This window comes from Nicotiana tabacum, chromosome 7 (genome assembly GCF_000715075.1).
Source record: "Nicotiana tabacum cultivar K326 chromosome 7, ASM71507v2, whole genome shotgun sequence".
Lineage (NCBI taxonomy): Eukaryota > Viridiplantae > Streptophyta > Magnoliopsida > Solanales > Solanaceae > Nicotiana > Nicotiana tabacum.
The window spans coordinates 95,078,597-95,098,958 of NC_134086.1; the positions used below are offsets into that span (position 1 = coordinate 95,078,597).

At 34.2% G+C, this 20,362-nt stretch overlaps 2 protein-coding genes across 2 annotated transcripts; both read right to left on the minus strand.

Annotated features, from left to right (window-relative positions):
- Window positions 1–6,016: 6,016 nt before the first annotated feature.
- On the minus strand, window positions 6,017–9,150 carry LOC107802714 (pentatricopeptide repeat-containing protein At1g02150-like). Its single transcript, XM_016626266.2, has 2 exons — window positions 8,646–9,150; window positions 6,017–7,626 (listed from the first exon to the last, which is right to left on the minus strand). The coding sequence occupies exons 1-2, from the start codon at window positions 9,024–9,026 to the stop codon at window positions 6,391–6,393; spliced, it is 1,617 nt and encodes a 538-aa protein (XP_016481752.1). The 5' UTR covers window positions 9,027–9,150; the 3' UTR covers window positions 6,017–6,390.
- Window positions 9,151–9,988: 838 nt separating this feature from the next.
- LOC142162182 (uncharacterized) lies at window positions 9,989–12,281 on the minus strand. The gene is made up of 6 exons (XM_075218505.1): window positions 12,248–12,281; window positions 12,011–12,148; window positions 11,283–11,487; window positions 10,874–11,104; window positions 10,554–10,636; window positions 9,989–10,356 (listed from the first exon to the last, which is right to left on the minus strand). The coding sequence occupies exons 1-6, from the start codon at window positions 12,279–12,281 to the stop codon at window positions 9,989–9,991; spliced, it is 1,059 nt and encodes a 352-aa protein (XP_075074606.1).
- Between the last annotated feature and the right edge of the window lie 8,081 nt (window positions 12,282–20,362).

Sequence of the window (20,362 nt, forward strand, 5' to 3'; positions counted from 1 at the left end):
GAGATTTCGAGTATAGGAATAGCTCTGTATGGTGATTCTGGTATTAGGAGCGCAATCGAAAGTGAATTCGGAGGTCCGCTGGTCATTTTGGAATCATTTGGCTAAAGATAGAAATTTGAAGGTTTTTGAGAAGTTTGACCGGAAGTAGATTTTTTGATATCGGGGTTATATTTTGATTCCGGAAGTTGGAGTAGGTCCGTAATGTCAAATATGACTTGTGCGCAAAATTTGAAATCAATCAGACGTGATTTGATAGGTTTAAATACCGAAAGTAGAAGTTTGAAATTTTAAAGTTCATTAAGCTTGAATTGGAGTGTGATTCATGATTTCGACGTCGTTTGATATGATTTGAGGCCTCGAGCACGTTCGTATCATGTTTTGGGACATGGTGGTATAGTTGGTTAAGGTCCCGAGGGCCTCAGGTGGATTCCGGATGGTTAACGGATCAAATTTGGAGTTTGAAGAAGGGCTTCAGCAGCTGGTATCTGGTGTAACCGCACCTGCGGGGTTTTGGCCGTAGGTGTGCGGAGCCGCAGAAGCGGCCAAAGGAGCACAGATGCGGTTGAGAAGGGAGAAGGCTAGAACCGCAGAGGCGGTCAAGTCGATGTAGAAGCGGGACCGCACCTGCGGAAGAAGGAGCGCAGAAGTGGAAATAGGGGGCCTGGGAAGGACCGCAGATGCGGTGGTGGGGCCGCACCTGCAAAACCGCAGAAGCGGTCGTATGACCGTAGGTGCGGAAGTACTGGAGGCAGTAAGATCTTTAAAAATCGGGGGGTTGGTCATTTTCCCCCATTTTCATTTGGTGTGGACGATTTTGGGGAGCTTCAAGTGGGGTTTTTCATCATCAACGACAAGTTTTGGGAGCATTGTGCATCGATTCGAGTCTTCGGAAGAGCGTGGAATGCCGGTTATGGATCTTCGGAGCGAGGTGAGTCTCCTTTCTAACTTTGTAAGAAGGAATTGTCCTCATATATGAAATAATTGGTTATGTGCTCCTATTTGTAGGGGCTACGTACGCACGAGGTAATGAGAGCCCGTGCGTAGTTACTATTATATGTAAGCCCGGGTAGTCTAGGACCCAAAAGCATGCTATACTTGGAATATTTATAACCTTATTGACAGATAAATTACTTAAATCCTATCAAATTGGTAAATGAATTTCTAAAAGGATTGAACTTCTTTTTTTTATAAAATTATTAAAAGAGAATTGGCTTTCTTGGGATAATTGTTCCCTGTTGACTTCTTGATTGACTGTCTGTATGTGTTTAATTTCGGAACGGCCGAACGCCTCGGCAGATTAAATAGATGCATCTATGGTTTGCGTCGTTCGACTCTCGGCAGTGCACATTTTACATTTACGTTGGATCGGGTCGTACGACCTCGACATGATTTGTGCATGCTTGTATTGCTTGCCTTGAGACTTATTGATATTGATATTTGCTCTCCCCGACTTGAGATAATTGTTAATTAATGGATTATGAATCTGGAGACTTTTAATAAAAAGGAACTTTTACATGTTTCGTGACTTATTTGAATTTACTATTGTTCTTAATAACTCCATGATTACTCGCATTAATAATATATTACTATTGGACCACTAGTAAGTGTCGAAGTCGACCTCTCGTCTCTATTTCTTCGAGATTAGATGGGATACTTGGGTACACGTTGTTTTCGTACTCATACTACATTGTTGTGCATTTTTGTTGCACAGGTTTATGTGTGGCTAGTGGCATAACGGCATGGTTGATACAGAGACTTAGGTGAGTTGCATTTATCGAGACGACCGTAGCCAGCAGAGTCTCCTTCAGAGTATTGTACTGTATTTTCATTTCTGTCCACTTGTATTCCGGACAGTTACTGTATTTTATTCCATTCCCTAGTAAATGCTCATGCACTTGTGACACCGGGTTCTGGGATGTCTATGGAAGTAGTCAGTATTTTGAAATTGTTAAAGATATCATTATTTATTCAGTGGAAATTTATTCCTTATTGTTTAAATGTATAAAAAAAGTGAATTCAGAAATATCTATAACGAGAAACTACTAGCTATTTGGTATTGGCTTGCCTGACAATGGTGTCCGGCGCCATCACGACCCTTAGTGGATTTTGGGTCGTGACAGAACACTTATTGTAGGCCCAAAAAGAAAGTAAAACGCAGTATAATACTACATTTTACATAAGAAAAACGAATTATTAAGTAAAATGTAGTATTATACTGTGTTTTACGTTAACGGCTAAAATTCCGTTAACATAAAACGCAGTATAATACTGTGTTTTAGGTACAAATGTAACTTTTTTTATTGCTGTGAAAACGTAATTAGAGTCCAAAAACTTGCCATTTTGGTTTCGGACTCTTCCATCTTAATTCTTATGCAACGGTATTTAATTGTACACAATTAAAATTCTATGATATTTAAATAAATAAATAAAAATGTGTTGTTCTTTTCTAAATGAAAAAAAGGTGTCATTGCACAAGTTAGAAGAATTTAAATGTTCAAAACTGCAGTTGCAGATAAACATATCAGAAACAAAAGATTTTGCGAGGGGAGGGCCAAAATTTTCATCTATGCATGCAATAGAAAATATTACTAGGAGGCAATAATCTGAATCTTAATTATAGCATCACAACTTCAATGATGATTTGATATTTTCTATCATTAGATGCATAAATATAATTATTTTCAAGAATTCTGTCATACAAAATATCTGCAACAATACTTTATTAGTGTTGATGTTGAGACCTGGGACATGCGGCATGCAAAATAAAGGTATACAAGTTGTGAATTTTTCCTACTAACGTTGAATTATTTCCCTTTTAATTGTGTACATAGGACGGGTTGGTTCGAATTTTGTAATTACCAAACCAAACCAATTATACCGGGTTATTAAATCTAAAGACCAAACCAAACCAATAAACTCGGATTTTTCAATCTCGGTTTTTCTCGGGTTTTCGGGTATTTTCGGATTTTTTCCGGTAAAATCTTCGTAGAATAAAACATATAACTTGTGCTCAAAATATTTCTTTAATCCTAGTAAGATACAACTATATAAGATATTTTTCAAGTAATACAAAATATGAAATTTGTCATAGAATTATCCTAAAATATTCAACAATAAAGACAATAATAAAATTATGTAATTTAAATATTGCTAATTAAAAAGCAATAATAAAAATAAACATAATCTGAAAGTAATAAGTCATGCTAAAACAAGTAGACTAATAAGGAAGTATTAGTTACATGACTAAACTCTAAAGAAAAAATAAAAAGAGGTTACATTTTTATCTAAATTATTGCAAACACAAAAACTAGATATACAATATATTGTCGTACGCAGTATTGAATTGAATGTCTTTTGTTAGCATTAATATTGATTTGATTTTGGTTTGGGCTTTTATTAGCATTATTTAAGTTACTAATATTAATGACTATAAAACTTATTTGAACATTCAAAAGTTCTAAGTTCAACCTTGAAATAATACCTTAAAAGATAAAATTATGAAAAAATTTAAGAAATATTTATAAATTACATCACAATAAGTATATTTATATATTAAATATATCTAAAATTTCTATATATGTAATATCGGGTCGATAATGATTCGGAAAGATGTGTCAGCATAGAGTAATACTTCACGAAAGTCCGCCAAAACCACATATGTAAATTTTCCTGCGGCTCCATCTTCAACATATGTTTAATATCTTTTATTTCGACAATCAAATTTGAATGTCATGGGACTTTTTTCTAATTTACAATCTTTTTTTCATTTTTAGCAGATCATATTAATTGGTTCAATTGTGATTTAACATATTAATTGGTTTGATTGCAATTTACGGTGATGGAAATTCAAGTTAAAACCCCTGTTTATCTATTTCCATCATATATATTTGTTTCACAATAAATGTAGGTAGCACCTTATTTTCATGTCAACGACAAAAATGCAACATTAAGATATATGTTTTTTTTAAGACCAAACCCATGCCCCCACCAAAAGGAACAAACCAAGTTGGGACATCACGCCAAGCTCTATGTTCTGGCCTAACTAAGCATTAAAGGCACAATTTATTTGGACTCACTCGAACTGAACATATTGTAGTAGCTTATAGAAGAGATACAGAAATCGTCGGTGATGGTGGCTTGAGCCAACATATCAGTGGCATTTCTTTTTTCTTTTTTTTTTTAAATTTTTTCTATATGCAAAAAAGGGAACATTGATAATTAAATAAACACCTATATGGTCAAAGGGAAGTGCTCTATTAATCTACTAACAAATCGTCTCATGACAGTTGGTCTAAAAGCTTTGGAAAATTGGAATGTGTCAAAGGAATTTAATTACTTTCAAGCTAAGGGGGGAAAATATGTATTAGACCTAGTGTTAATTAACATATAAAAGGCACATGCACTTATTGATTTATTGCATGCACTCATGGGTAAGTCTTTGCCTTCAATTGTATTGAACACAATAATATCAAACAATGACAGCTGTAGTAGCCAGTAAATTTAGTCCTCACTACCTCAAAACTGGAGATAACAAATGCTGCTAGTCTGGCATCTGGGAATGCTTGAATGTTTGATCTTTCTACTGTATACTGAAAAAGATAGTACATCAACTTAGTTCTTTCTTGCAACTCCCACTTTTAATTAACTGGATCCTTGGAGTTTGTCTATGATGTCTGCCTGAAACTGTAAGTCAAACATTTAGCTCATTATAAGAATCATTTACAGTATATGATAATTTACGTAGTTCAAACTCTGTAGCAAATGAAATAGCATGAACAAAGTGTCCTTTAGAGGAGCCCACTCACTGCATAAGAAAAAGGAAAGAGAATCTTGTACTAGGTCTACTTGAATAGTTGTTTTTAATAAGTATTTGAAAATAACCACCAATTCATATATTGGGGTGGTGGCGCAGTTGGCTAGCGCGTAGGTCTCATAGCTTCTGAGTGATCCTGAGGTCGAGAGTTCGAGCCTCTCTCACCGCATTTGTTATTTTTATTCTCGAAACAAAGAAAAAAGGATAACCAGCAACATATGCTAATTTCTTCTATATTCAAAATACTATTCACGAAAACAATGGAACTAGCTACCTTTCAGAAGAGGAAGTTGTTTATGTTTTACTGACCATCAGAAACCTCGGAATATGTCGAACTTGTCAGAATGCCAGTTGAATTGTTAAGCAACCAATATGCAGACTGCAGTGGTGCAAAGTAACGAGGAGAGATATCGATGCCCTGGATAGCAGGTGAGAGAGGACATGACATTGCTCCAGCTTACCGAGGACATGACCCGCGATAGAAAGAAAAAAGGATAACCAGCAACATATGCTAATTTCTTCTATATTCAAAATACTATTCACGAAAACAATGGAACTAGCTACCTTTCAGAAGAGGAAGTTGTTTATGTTTTACTGACCATCAGAAACCTCGGAATATGTCGAACTTGTCAGAATGCCAGTTGAATTGTTAAGCAACCAATATGCAGACTGCAGTGGTGCAAAGTAACGAGGAGAGATATCGATGCCCTGGATAGCAGGTGAGAGAGGACATGACATTGCTCCAGCTTACCGAGGACATGACCCGCGATAGGAAGGTATGGAGGTCGAGAAATAGGATTGAAGCATGGTAGGTTGTCGAGAGTTTCTCCTAATCTTACTAGTAATATTCTTGCATTTTCGTCTCCCTAGATCTTTGTTATTCCATGTTGTGCTATTCTTACCAGTATTATGAGTACTATTCTTGTATTTCTTATTTCTGGATCTTTGTTATTACACATAGTGTCTTGTTTTTTGTTGTTGTTATTGTTGGTTGCTTCATGTTTAGTGTTTCTTAAGTCGAGGGTCTATCGGAAACAACCTCTTTACATTCACAAGGCATGGATAAGATCTGCACACACACTATCCTTCCCACACCCCATTTGTTGTTGTTGTTGTTGATGCAGTGGCGCAAAGTAAAACATTTGGGATGAAAGTTCTTGGGGGAATTTCAAGAGTACACAATGACCAATAATGCACAGCAAGAAAATGAAAACTTCTAGTTGAACTCAAATAAAGTAATGCACAATTCATCATATTTACATATAAACCTGCAGTATATTTCTGTGACATCCCTGATAAAACATGTGTATTGATGGGCAAAGTTAAAACAATAGACTTCTACTAGATGATTAATAAACTACATAGGAGTATATAGCAAAATGGATCTGCGTAAACCTAAATAAGGAAACCATAATCAGTAGATATGTGTTTATCATGAATATCTTGCTTCTCAGCTCTACACACTCAGACTCTTGCTTTTGTCGAGCATCCACATGCCGAAACTCCAATTTCATGAGGCGTTATCCCCTACGCATCTACCTGGAAAAATGTTGCATTTCAAAGTGAGTGAAAAAGTCTCACAAGCTTCCTTGCAATTGGTTGAGCAGTATCTCAGATCCTTCATCATTATCAGATGTATCCTTATCTATTTCTGGCTCATCACCGGTAAATGTACCGTTTGATAATGGAATATATGACATGTACTTTTCATCGTCAAGACACCCAACTTGCTTCAACACCTCCATCAGGGCTTCCTTACTTTGCGTATCCTCTTCCTGCTCACAAAGTCTGAGAATGGAAGATACATTTGCAGGCTTCGGTCTCCAACTCTTCGATCCCTCAGTTGAAACGGCATCCTTCAAACATGATAAAGCCTTAGATAATCTCCGTTCCCTGATATGGCCTTCAGCAACAATCTCCCAAGTCATAGAGTTTGGCTTTGCTCCAGCTTCAACCATTTGGTCGAGGAACGCAATAGCCTTGTCCACAGAACCCTTCCTCACATAATAACCCAACAAAAGATTTCCTAATCTAGGATCATAGTGCGATTTAACAGGTAGCCACTCATCATATATCTTTTCTGCACCTTCAATATCATCCAACCTCACCAGAGAAGATATTACAGAATGATAACCCAAGTTTGGGATTGTTGGAAACTGTGATTGGTAGGTTTTCCAGATGCGGAGAACCTCTTCCTTCTTACCAAGACTACCATAAAGACTGATAAGATAGTGGTATGGAATTCGATCACGACCTGTGATTCTGCTCTCAACACTTTTCAAAGAGTCTTCAGCTTTTTTCAACTGCCCCAGCTTAATGTACATAGTAGCCATAGTGCTATATGTAGTCCAGTTTGGATTGATATCAGTGTCCAGATTCATTTTTTCAAGCACTTTTTCCATCTTTTCTACAGATCCTTGAGATCCACATGATGATAACCAGATATTGTAGGAATATATATCTAATGGAATTTGTTTTTCCATCATTTCTGAAACCACGGACTCAACTTTATCGTAGTCTTTAAGGTTCATATAGAGTGTCATCATCACATTGAATGGAAGAGCATGATCAGTATAGCCTCTATTTCTCATTTTATCAATTAAAGATTCAGCTTGTTCCTTCTTTCTAGCCCGCACAAAGGCATTTAAAAGAGAACCATATATCCGCTTATCTTTTAAGGTGTCTGGCAACTTTACAAAGTATTCTTCAGCACTTGAGATTCCATGTACTTTTGCGATCAGGTCTAACTGGATAGCAGTGTCACTGGTGGTTAGTCTAAACCTCTCTGCTCTATTGTTCATCCACTCATACACCTGCAGGATACAAGATAAAGTTGAGCCCCAACAGAACTGAATTACATTGGAGATATATAATGAACTCAATGTCTCAGTGAGTTAAATGAGTACTTAACAGATTCAACTGAACTACGTACAAAATCGTGCTATCGGAACAATAAGGACAATTAATCAAGTTTAATCATAGGGCTCACAGAAAAATTGCACATTTCTCTAGTATACCAATTAAAATTTGTAATCAGCCTAGTTGACAAGTCTTGACCACAAAAAGTCTATTGATACTCATTCAAAGTTTTCAAGTTTCGCCCTTTGTTGAGACAGAGTGATACACATGTTTCAGGTTGTGAACTCTTTCAGATCATTAGTTTCACTTGGTCACCGAATATTAAAAAAGAACATTATAGGGTATTGTGCACAATGAACAGTGCAATTTGTGCATCTGTCGGTAGAGGGTTCAAATAAGCAAGTAGCTTGCAAAGAGGGAGTTCCTGGTGCTGAAGAAAAACTTTCAAAGAATAGGTATCCACAGATATACTCCAAGAAAACTCGAGTACTCTATCTGGATCGCATCTTTCTACTTCAGCAGCACATGTTGCACTAGACAGCTCATACAAGCTTCTAAATTTTCTGCAGGAAATATATTATTCAAAGCGTGACTTTGGCAACTCATGCACATAACATTATTAGGACGATGGTAATTTCTACTTACCTCCTAGTGTTGTTAATCGAATGTTCTACATGCCACTGATAATAATTTAGCACTAAATTGGAAATCATATGAAATTCACTTTGACGTAACAACAGCAAGACATGATGTTTAAATCTTAGATTCCACCTTTGTCACAGCATAAACATAATATCAACTATTTTAAAATCAAACTAACTCAAACCAAAGCAACACAGGGAACACAATTAATCACCAATCAACTTAGAACAAAAACTAATACTTTAACTGATTCAACCTAGAAATTCAAGCACAGGTAGCTAGAGAACACCAAGCAATAATCTGATAAAAAAAGATTCAAACTTTAATATACCTCAAGAGCAAGCTTATAACGCCTAAACTTCCTGAGCTCCTTAATAACCCTAGAAAGTTCCCATTTAGTAACCTTTTTCCCTTCATTCTCCCACTGATTCAACACACTAACACTGCCTCTCTCTGGGCCATCATTCATAGATATTCTTTTGTAAATAGCATTCCATTTCACTATCGGCCGTCTCTCGTAGTCAACAGTCCCATAACTATGTACCTGTGATATTGAGGAACAGCTAATAATAACTGTATGGTTTTTTGGGCACGTTAAACCACCCAAATTGCAAAACCCGGAAGGGAAAGAGAGTGAATAACAGAGGGATGATGAAAAGGAGACATGGTTTTGATGTGGGGGTTTAATGGTGGTGGTGGGTTGTAGAAGCATCTTTCTCTTTTGCGGGTTTCAGGGTTTTGGGAGCTTCAGAGGTTTTTTGTAAGCTCTGGTTTTTCTTAAAGATAAGATGCAGGCGGGGTGAAAGTGTAGAGACAGAGTGATACTTTTGTGTTTCTTTTATCTCGAATGAGTCCTTGAAATTTATATTTGTTTGCATTCCAGTCCAAAAACTAATTATGAAATGGATTAAAGTAGTTGAGTTTAATGCGCTCAATAACGAAAAAAAATGCACCTTATTAAATGGAATGTTGTAACAACCCCAAAACAAATTGGTGGCCTTGGTATTCAAAAATTAGGCAAAAAAAATATCCACATATGAAACCTTATTACCCTCAATATTTAAGGTTAGAGATAATTATATTTAGTATACTAAATTACCATTTATACATCATAATTTAAAACAGGGATATAATTAATGGGGCATTTATATGAGGCATAATTATAGGACCGTATATTCCCACGTTTCTCTTTCCTTTCAGCTCAATCCCCCTCCCCACGTTTTACCTTTACCCGTAACTCCCCCCCCCCCCACACACACACACACAATCATAAAAATATATTAGCTACAACTTATCTACAAATCATCTATAAATATTTACACCTTATCTACAACCTACAATTATCTACAATTTGACTACAATTTATCTACAATCTGGAAACACTACATATTAAGTAATTTATTTTTTCTGCACCAAATAAACAGATCTTACCCAAAGCTTCTGAGATAATGTTCTGTTGTTCTCTAATTCTTTGTTGAATTTGGACCCAAGAAATGTGAAAGTACCATTCGCCTTCAATAATTTCTCGTTGGTCCAACGTTCTAGCATTATCCGCATATACTCTAAAAGGTCAAATATCGGCAACTCTCTTGCATCTTTTGTTACAACGTTCAACGACTCTGCAATATTTGATGTCATTGTCCACGTTCTATTCATTGTTGCATGTAATCTTGATCATCTATGATAGCCAATATCATATAGGTAAGATTTCAGACGCGGGTCTACCTCTTCAATCTTCGACATCCTTTCATTAAATTCATCCAGAGTGTATGATCGTGCTGTAGCAAAGTACAATTCATGTAATTGTAGATGACCCTTCTTGAATTTTGACCTTATATTTGTCCAAATATGCCACATGCAAGAGCAGTGTGGCATACCCGAATAGACAATTGATGTTGCCTTCAGTATACTCTCATTCCTATCTGAAACAACACACATTGAAGGTCTTTCACCATATGCCTGCTTGAATTGCTCAAAGAACCACTTCCAAGATGCGTCGTTTTCAGAATCAACCACAGCATATGCCAACGGAAATATTGTACCTACATTATTAATTCATAAAATATTAATTGGCAGCTTTGAAAATGTATATAAAAATATAAATACATAACAACTACAATATATCTTCATAATATAGAGAATTTATCTACATTTCATGTAATAGCTACAAAATTACTACAATGTATCTACATTTTATAGACTGCCTACAAAATAACTACAAAATTTTTACACTTTTTACCTGTTGCGTACATGGTGCTTGCTGTCAGCATAATCCTCCTGCAGGCTGACTTTAAGAATGTCCCATCAACCACTACTACTGGCCTACAATGTTGTCAACCACTTATTGATGTACAAAGAGCAACAAATGCATATAAGAAGCATTCATTTGCTGTCTTCTTCAATTTAACAACCGAACCAGGATAATTCTCCTCAAGAATATAAAAATATTTGGGTAATTTGCTGTAGGAGTCAGCCGGATTCCCTCTCAAAAATCGTAAAGCCTTTTCATTTGTTCTCCATGCTTGCATGTAGCTTAGGTTCATTCCGTGTTAGGATAACATGTCAGTTTGTATGTCCTTTGGTGTGTAAACAGTCTTAGGATCACAATACTTTGGAATGACCATGCTACCAACTACAGCTACAGTACGTTTGCGCTGTATGAATGTTTCGTCCATTAACGAGCATGTGTGTTGTCGGTTGAAACTCCTTATCTTGAACATTGCGGAATTATTAATTGACGTTGTCTTGAAGTGCCATTTACAATTTTCACCAACGCATACAAGCGGGTAGCTACAAAAAAATACAATATTTAATACAGATTATAAATGTAGATGCAACAAAATGACTGTTTTAACATAAAGTAACATAAACTACAATGTAACTACAATTTATCTATAATGTTTAAAAAATACATATCTTGAGTAAAACACTACTTTTAATGATCTTTTATCCACAAATATCTCCATACCTTCTATGACTAGATCTTTTAACTCCGAACTGGAACTTGTGCATCACAAAAAAGTGCTTCATTGCAGCAGCTACAATTTGTTTGTCCTGATACACTTGTCCTTCTTCAATAACAGTTTGCGTAGATTCTGTTATTATTTCACTTTGATATTTCTCTATAGCTGGAGAGGATGGCATATCAAGTAACTTTAGGCATCCAGACGAACCTGCATCAAAATAAAGATAAACAGTGTCATTATAATTTTGTAGAATCTTTGTAGATAATTTGTAGATATAGTGAAAATTTTGTAGTCATCCATTTTAGGATGTCAGACATTGTAGTTAAATTGTACTATAACTGTTGCAATTTGTAGAAATTTGTGAAAACAATAATGCTTCGTACATAATTAAACTGATTTGTATTTTATTTGGCTAGATTTTGTTCTAAACATAGATTGTAGTTATTTTTAAAGACAACATTTTGAAACAACAATTTCTAATCATAGATTGTAGTTTACATTGTCGTATAAATGTAGTAACTTTGTAGATAATTTTGAAAACAACATTGCTTTATTCTTTCATTAAACTTATTTGTAGTTTAATTGTAGGTAAATGTAGTAATTTTGTAGATAATACCGTAAAATCATAATTTTATGCAATTTCGAACTACACAAACCTGCACTTGTGTTATCGTGGTGATTGCCAATTCCATATTGAAATCTCGTACACCTATACATAATGGATATGAACCTAAGTTTTTATTCTCCTTTTTGGTCTCCATATACACACGAACCCCCATATCATTCCTAATCTCCATTGGGGGACAATTGTCGTTCACCATGTATTTGATTTCTATAATTTTTTCTGAAGTATCAATCGATAGTTGTCCTACAATTGTAGAAATCAGAATACTGTAGCTTGCATTCTCATCTACCACAATGGCATCAACTTCAAAATCTCTAAATCTGCCATAGTTATCTCAATTACCATTCAATTGTAGCATGATTGCGATTTTGGACATGATTGCGTATAGTTGCTGATGTATTATTCTAAATTTTTTTGATTTTTTGAATTTCTAGATTGAGAGAAAAAAAGATGAAGAACAGATATATGATCGCCAATTTAATTTCTGAAAACGACGAAGAACAGAATATAGCAATGTTGAGTTGTTGAATCTCGAAGATTTGAATTCTTCAATTTGAATTTAGTTTGTTGAAGTTGTTCGTAGTTTGTTGAAGCTGTTCGTACTTTTTTTTTAAAAATTTTGAATTGTAGTTTAAGAGTAAATTACGCAGATGCGAAATCTCCTTTCCGTTTCAAAACTTGTATTTAATGTAGAATCAATCAATCTCAAGATTCTTTCCTGATTTTTCGCGCGTTATTAAGGGAAGATTCCGCCCTATTAATTTCTAATAAACGAATGGTACAGAAATTGTAGGAAAAAATGTGGACTAGGCGGGTAATTTAGATACTATGCACATATTTGGTAATAAAGTTTCATCTATGGTATAGGAAGGAAAAAATCCCTATTAAATTTTGGGATGACCCTTGGATAAAACTAGGTACAACACTGCGTTCTATGATCCAAGGCCCTTTAACTTTGGAACAAAGCAATTTAACAATTTCGCAACTGCTAAATGACACGGGATGGAATTGGGAAAAGATCACTTTTGACTTAGCCCATAATATTAAACTTTTGATTACAGCTACATATGTATCTCAATTACACAATCATGGAGATCAAATCTACTGGGGTTTGACGCAAACGGGCAACTTTACAGTCCATTCAATGCATACCAAACTAGAATTAGAGGCACAATAACCTACGACTCATTTAAATACTTTTTCACGGATTTGGAAACTCCCTATCCATCCAAAAATCAAAAGCTTTATTTGGCTTCTATGCCACAATAGGTTACCAACGCGACTTTACTTAAAAAATACTAAAATCATCCAGGATGCAACTTACTTTTACTGTCAAAGGGAGGATGAATCAATCAAACACATTTTCCTTGAATGTGTAATGCTATGAAATATTGGCAAGAATTAGGATTTACGCACCTTATTAATCATATTACCAACTTTTCATCCACACAAACTTGGGTACGTAAACTAATTACTTATAAGAACTTCAAACTACCTTTCGACATAAACCCTAACACCTACTTACCAATTAGTTTATGGAATATTTGGACTACACGAAATAACAATCTTTATAATATGACTAGGGATAACATTCTCCTTAAAACTACAACTCAACAAGCAGCGGAATACGCATACTTGGTTGCTTCTACATATAAGATTAATCATAAAACAACAAAGATTAAAAATATTAAATGGAATCCACCAAATACACACTTCTATAAACTCAATACAGATGGAGCATATTCAGACAACACTGCAGGGATAAGAGGAATAATTAGAAATTCCAAAGCTGAATGGATATTAGGTTCCACGGGATCTGCACCACATTAATCATCCACCTTTGCAGAGCTCTATGCATTGACACAAGGTTTGAAATTAGCATATGAAAATAACATAAGGCCACTGGAAATGGAGATGGATGCCAAGGGTTTTTGAAGTTGTTCCCACTTTTGTTGCGCAAATTTTTGGAAAAGACAAGGCATATTTGGGAGGACCTCAATCAGGCCATGTCACTGTTTGGCAAAATCAAAGTGGCAATATGGATCAATTATCCTCATGTGTAATTAGTTTTCATGATGATAATTCCAATAGAATGACCATGACAACTGTAAATACTAGTAACAACTTACGACTTTGTGATAGATCAATGGTTTGTGATAGAGAGCTAGTTAGGCCCCAACCCTCTGTACGCATTCCCTAATTATTAATATATGTTATCTTTCTGACCCAAATAATAATAATAATAATAATAATATATTCAATTAAAATTCATTGATAGAGAGAATTCTTTGCAACATAAATGTGTATAAGGTAAAATTGATTTATTAGAGAAATCTACATGGTAGAGCACTTCTTAAAAAATATTTTAAAAAATATTAACAATCTTTATTTATTATGTATAGGGAAGTTTTTTTTACATTAATGGCATATTGTAAAAATAAGCAAATAATTAATGAACAGAGAAAAAGGCACAAATCATGGGATAGTTGCAAAGCACTCTCTCTCACATCGTCTTTTTCAAAAGAACTCAAAGTTTCTCCTCTCTCTTCGTATTTTCTCAATCTCTTGTCTTATTTTCTCCGATCATTCGATCTAGCAGCGGGATTCCATTACAGTTATTGAGATTTCACTCAATCAATTTCACAATATTCGAAACATATGAAGTGGGAATCGGGGAAGTCAATATAATTTTCCTCCGGGCATGTCAATATGTATTATGTATTATAAACATAATACATATTCCAGAGAAAATTAATACACGTAGAATGTGTATAATAAGTTATACATAACATGAAAAGTGAAAAATACGTACTCATAAAAAAAATATATAACATGAATATAATGTGTAGTCAAAATTATTCATGAGGATATAAAAATATACCCAAGTAATACTACATATATGGAAAGATTTAAGGAATAAAACATGGGAATATCTATGACATATTTACTGAAATGATACAATATATCAAGCATACTTACGAGCTATTGCAGGGTTTGTATATTTAATGATCTGGGATTCGGGAACATTAATATAATATTCTTCCATAGGATCTTTTGCTGAATTTGTAGTGCCAACATCAGCATCTTAGATAGACTTTGCGTATATCAAGATATATTAAATTATTATACTAATAATGTATAGTAGTAAAAAAGTGGGCAAATCAGTAAAATACTAACTTAAATGATAAACATGTCAGCAATTAGGTTCCATTTGTTTATACCTGACATAAACTTATACTAGAAATATATCATTGATCTGCATATGTCAAACACTCGAAATGCAAAAATATATGGTATAATTGTAAATTATATGCGGTATAAACCTGATTACGTTAAAAAGATACTTGATATAAAAATAAAAACATATCAAAATATGTAACCAATATATATTATATACGGCCATTACAAATATCAATTGCCTGACGCTAAGGAGGTTAGTCATCTTAATTAGAGCTAAGGATGTTAACCAGTATAACTGAAAGTCTGTTTACTTGGATGTGTGAATTAAGGTATAGGGTTTAAAGGATTTTGGCTAGGAATATAATTATTTTGTGGCCTTATGTGTAAAATACCTAATGGTGCTACATCAGTGGAAATTTTCCTATTTTTTTTGCCTACTTATGTTTTTTGCTCTTTATATTAAATGATAGAATGATAGCGTGACATGTGGAATCAGAGATAGGCAGAAGAATATCAAGTAATAACCAAGACTGGGAGCAACAATTATAGCTAACATCGGATAAGTCCCGAAGGGAGCATAGCCAATGTGAGTAGGTCGAATGTTTGCCACCAGATGACATTTAATGTGGAATATTCCCTAGTATTAAATAGATGTTCGTTGCAGAGAATTTTGGCATTCATGACCTGCTGTTATATGTTCATCAATGACCCCTTTATTGTCATTTAAGAGAGACTTAATCCTAGAATCTTGTTTCCTAGGTATAACTATAAATAGTGGGTTCAACAACCATTGAAAGGACATGAAAATCTCTAGCAGCACTTATGCTATATTTTATTCTCAAGCTAAGTAATACAACTTTACTTTCTATTGTGTATCGCTCTTATTTCTTTCCTTGGAAGCATCGCTCTCGGAGTCGGGCCTGCCATTTCCTTTGGTTTTAATGCTTGTGAGCACCTAATTTTTTTACTATATTTGAGGTTTTCATCACCTTTTAATATGTAAATATATTTTAAGCTTAATCTACATATTTTAGCTCTTATTTCTCCTTTTATATATTTTACTTAGAGAAAATTTAAAATAATTAAAAAAGAGTTGTATTTTTAATATAAGTTTTATCTTCATTTACAAATAAAGAAAAGGTTTTCCAAAAAATATGTTAGTTTGATGAGTAAATTTTGAGTAATTAGTATTTTATCTTGCTATTCAAGTTTAGGAGTACTATTTTTATTTTCATTATTAATCAATAAAAGAATAATCAAAATCACAAAAAAAGATTTAATTTAGACTAATTCTCCTAAAGTCTTGCTTGATTCAAATGTCCAAGTCATAGTCCAAATTTGACCAAACCTAAGCCCAATAGCTAATAACCCATCAGATTTCTTCCTCCCCAAAAGCTAGCTCTTTTATATATCTCATTCTCTAATCCTAAGACCCTAAGCCAGCCGCATCAGACAGGAGAGAACCTGCAAAGGAGAGCAAGAAGAAAAATCGCTCATCTTCGACCTATCTCTCTATCTCCTTTCATGGGTATTGGGTTTTGGCTAGTGTGAACATTACAGCCACCATTACCAACGTCCTTGAAGTCCAAAACCTTAATAAATAAGTACTATAATTCTTTAGTTTTATATTATAAGTTACATTTTCCCAAAATCTGCAACTTCTTTTGACTACGCATTTAAGAACAACAGACATCTTTTTCCTATCTTAAGAGTTTCAAGGACGGCCTCCTCTATTAGAAAATTTGCCGCACTCAGTTCTAAAACACACGATCTGCCGCCCTAACCTACCCAAAAAATCACAAAATTCAAGCTCAAAAATAGCCAAACAACCTCCATAACACCACTGTTTCAGTCCAAAATTCAGCTCAAAAATAGCCAAAAACGAACTTAAAATCAGCCAGAGTTTAGTCGAGTTTTTCTGAGTCGTCTTCGAGTTTTTCCGGCATCCGACGAGTGGGTATTGACAGAGATTCGATCGAAGAGGTCTGTTCAAGATATGGCTAGTAGCTATTGATTTTTGTATGTGAAGTTTCATTTTAAATTGAAGAAAAGTGTCATCTTGAGGTGCATTCTCAATCCTTTCTCTGTTATTTTTGCCCTTTTTAAATTCGTGTGTAGTTTCTGCTATAAGATTTGGATGAATGATGATGTTTTTTTCTTTAAATATATGTATTTGTTTATGAGAAGTTCGTTGCTGAGTTTTGTTTAAATCTGCTAATGGGTAACTTATTCCTAGATTCTAGTTCTTATTGCTGTTGGAAACCCAATTCATTTGACCTTTTTGTCTTACCCATGTAATTTTACATCTTATTCTAGACCTTTTGTTGCTTGATTTGATATGAAGAATCAAAGCAGCACAGATAAAAGTGGTGTTAACTTTGAGTCTTTGACGAGTTGGTGATATGATTGTACCGTGTAGGAGTAAAATATGTATAAACCTTAGCGTTAGGACTTGTACCAAACGTTTGTAAGAGCAACTAACTAGTATTTGGGATATAAATGTTATGGACCAGGATAAAGTAACTAATATCTTGAGACATAAGGAGTAAATATCTTTAGGTGCAATTAATAAATCATCGTAGCCATGTGTATGGTTCTCGTGGTATGGTTATGATACGTAAATCCCAATTCGAGTGTGCGTTTCATGACTCGACCATAACTCCAAATCAATTAATATTAAAAATACACTTGTTGTAGACCGTGGGTACGGTTCTTGTGACGCAATTCGCAATGTGTACAAAAACAAACGAGTGCGCGACATCGCAACTTGTTCAAACAAATTCCATAAATACTAAAAGCGGTTGAATAAATAATTAAAAGCGGTTTAAAGTAAAAAATGCACAATATGTTTAAAACATGTAATAAATCAGATAATTAGGCCAATTATTAATAATTGAGCGACCGTGCTAAAACCACAGAACTCGAGAGTGCCTTACACCGTTAATAGAATTTCTTACCCGATCTTCTGATTTCACAGACTTTAAAATAGAGTTAAATTTCCTCGATTTGGGATTTAAAATAAACCGGTGACTTGAGACACTATAAATTATTCCAAGTGGCGACTCTGAAATAAATAAATAATCCTATTTGGAATAATGTCACTTAAATTGGAAAAAACTCCATATCCCCCTCAGAAAAAAAAGAGGTGTGATAGCTCTGACGACTCTACTAGGGATGATACCCAGAATATCTGATTCAGAGTTTAGAATTCGAGCTTAGATTAACTGTTATACTTGGCTTTTATTTATTATTTTATTTTTATGTGTTTAAGCCTAATGTGCTAAATGTCGCTTTTTACTGCTTTGATATTGCTTGAACTGTATATAAAACTATTACGAAACTCTTCTTCTCTCTGAATCTTCTAACTCTTCGGGGAAGTGCACGCTAGCGTGACTTCTTTTTTGTTAGTGTCATATCCTTAATTTAGAACGAGGTTCTAATAAGTTACAAAGCCGGATGATCTTTTGGTTACCTGCCCCCGGCTCGATTTATCCGCTCGGGTAATCCAGGTCTAGAACAATACACCCAGGTTTTAAACCTAGAATACTACATTCTATTTTATCATTTTATAAGTATTATCATTTGTAATATCATCACAGATTATGTTATAAACTCTGTGATGATCATTGAATATTTGGTACTCTCCAGTTCTTATTTTTTACATGTTTGTTAGTAGGTGAGGCCTTTTCTTTGTCTCAATAGGATTAGTAAGGTAAGGTTTAGCCCGGTTAGTGTTGCCTTGGTCCTATGCCTTTGGAAAATATCCACACGACTATGAGATTATACGCCCTCGTGAGACTTTGCCAGCAGCTACCCCATGAATCCTCTACATGAGGCTGCCATCATAAGGCATTGTGAGGCGCAGAGGAGTGATTATATAGCCAAGACATATGGGTAACAATGCAGGTGCTGTTGTACCCTTTATTTGTACTCTTCCTAATTGTTGTATTTTTCTTTTCTTTTATTAATAAAAAACTAGCCCTAGGCACTTGCCTAGCGGATTGCCAAAAAAAAAAAAAGAATAACATAGCCTCATACCGAATCCTTAGTAGGAACGCTTATTTGCATCACGTGAATTTGACTTTGGGGACTCAACATAGGGGTTGAGTCCGTCTAGGACAGATGTGCCCGAAATAAAAAAGACCATTCTGATGCATTTTACGTGCTACTTGTGCATTTATTTGCTTCGTCTTGCATGCTGACCGACTTCTAGAATAGGGAAGAAAAATCAAGAATGATGTGGGAGAGAGAAATCATCCGTTTCTGAAAACCCTGGTGTTCAAAATATCCTAAAACTTTGCCGAAATTTTGAAAAAAAGAAGAAGAAAAAAAGTCATTTCAAGTAAGCCACATTCTCTTGTTGCGTCAAAACTTACCTAACTACGCGGGTCTGATTCTAACCAGATGTGAAATATGTAGGCAAACTTCATCGGTTGCAGCCCCATTTTTTTAAAAAATCCAAAAATATTTTCCTTTAATTCCTTAGAAGCATTTCCTTAGAAAATTAAAAAAAAAAGATTTTTAAACTCAAAAAGTAGTTTCTTTCTTTCTGAAGTCTTTCATACGAAAAAAAAGAAAATAAAAATAAAAATTAAATTCCATAATACGGGTTTCCTTTATTTTGAAATATTTTTCCCAAAAATTCAAAAAATAATAAAAAAAAGAATCAAAAAAAATTCTTTTCCTTCTTTAAAAGTCTTTCTGTCATAAATTTCATAAAAAAAATTGAAAAATTGAAGTCCAAAAATATTTCCTTTTCTCTTTAGAAGTACTTTTGTAAATTAAAAAAGAAAAAAAAAGAAACTCAGAAATCCAAAATATTTTCTTAAAAGTTCTTCTTTCGACAATCCAGAAAACAAATCAAAATCCAAAAAAAAATATTTTTTTCTTTAGAAGTTTTTCTTTTGAAAATTTCAAAAAAAATCAAATCAAAATTAAAAATCCAAAAAATATTTTCTTTCCTCTTTAAACGTCTTTCTTTCGAATATTCAATAAAAAGAAAAAAATGAAAAATGAAATGCAAAAAAAATTATATTCTTTTTTTCTAAACACTTTCATGGAGTGTTATAAGAAAGTTAAGAAAAACAAAGAGGGTTAGTTTGTTTATCTCATTCCTGATTTTTCTGGAACTACGTAATGATCTGATTCATGCGGTATAATAATACGTAGGTAATCCCCATTGGATTCGATCATAGCTATAAAATAAATTGAGTGAAAAATAAACTGAAAAAAGAGAGAAAAAAATTGAGTGAAAAAGAAAGAAAATAGAGACAAAAA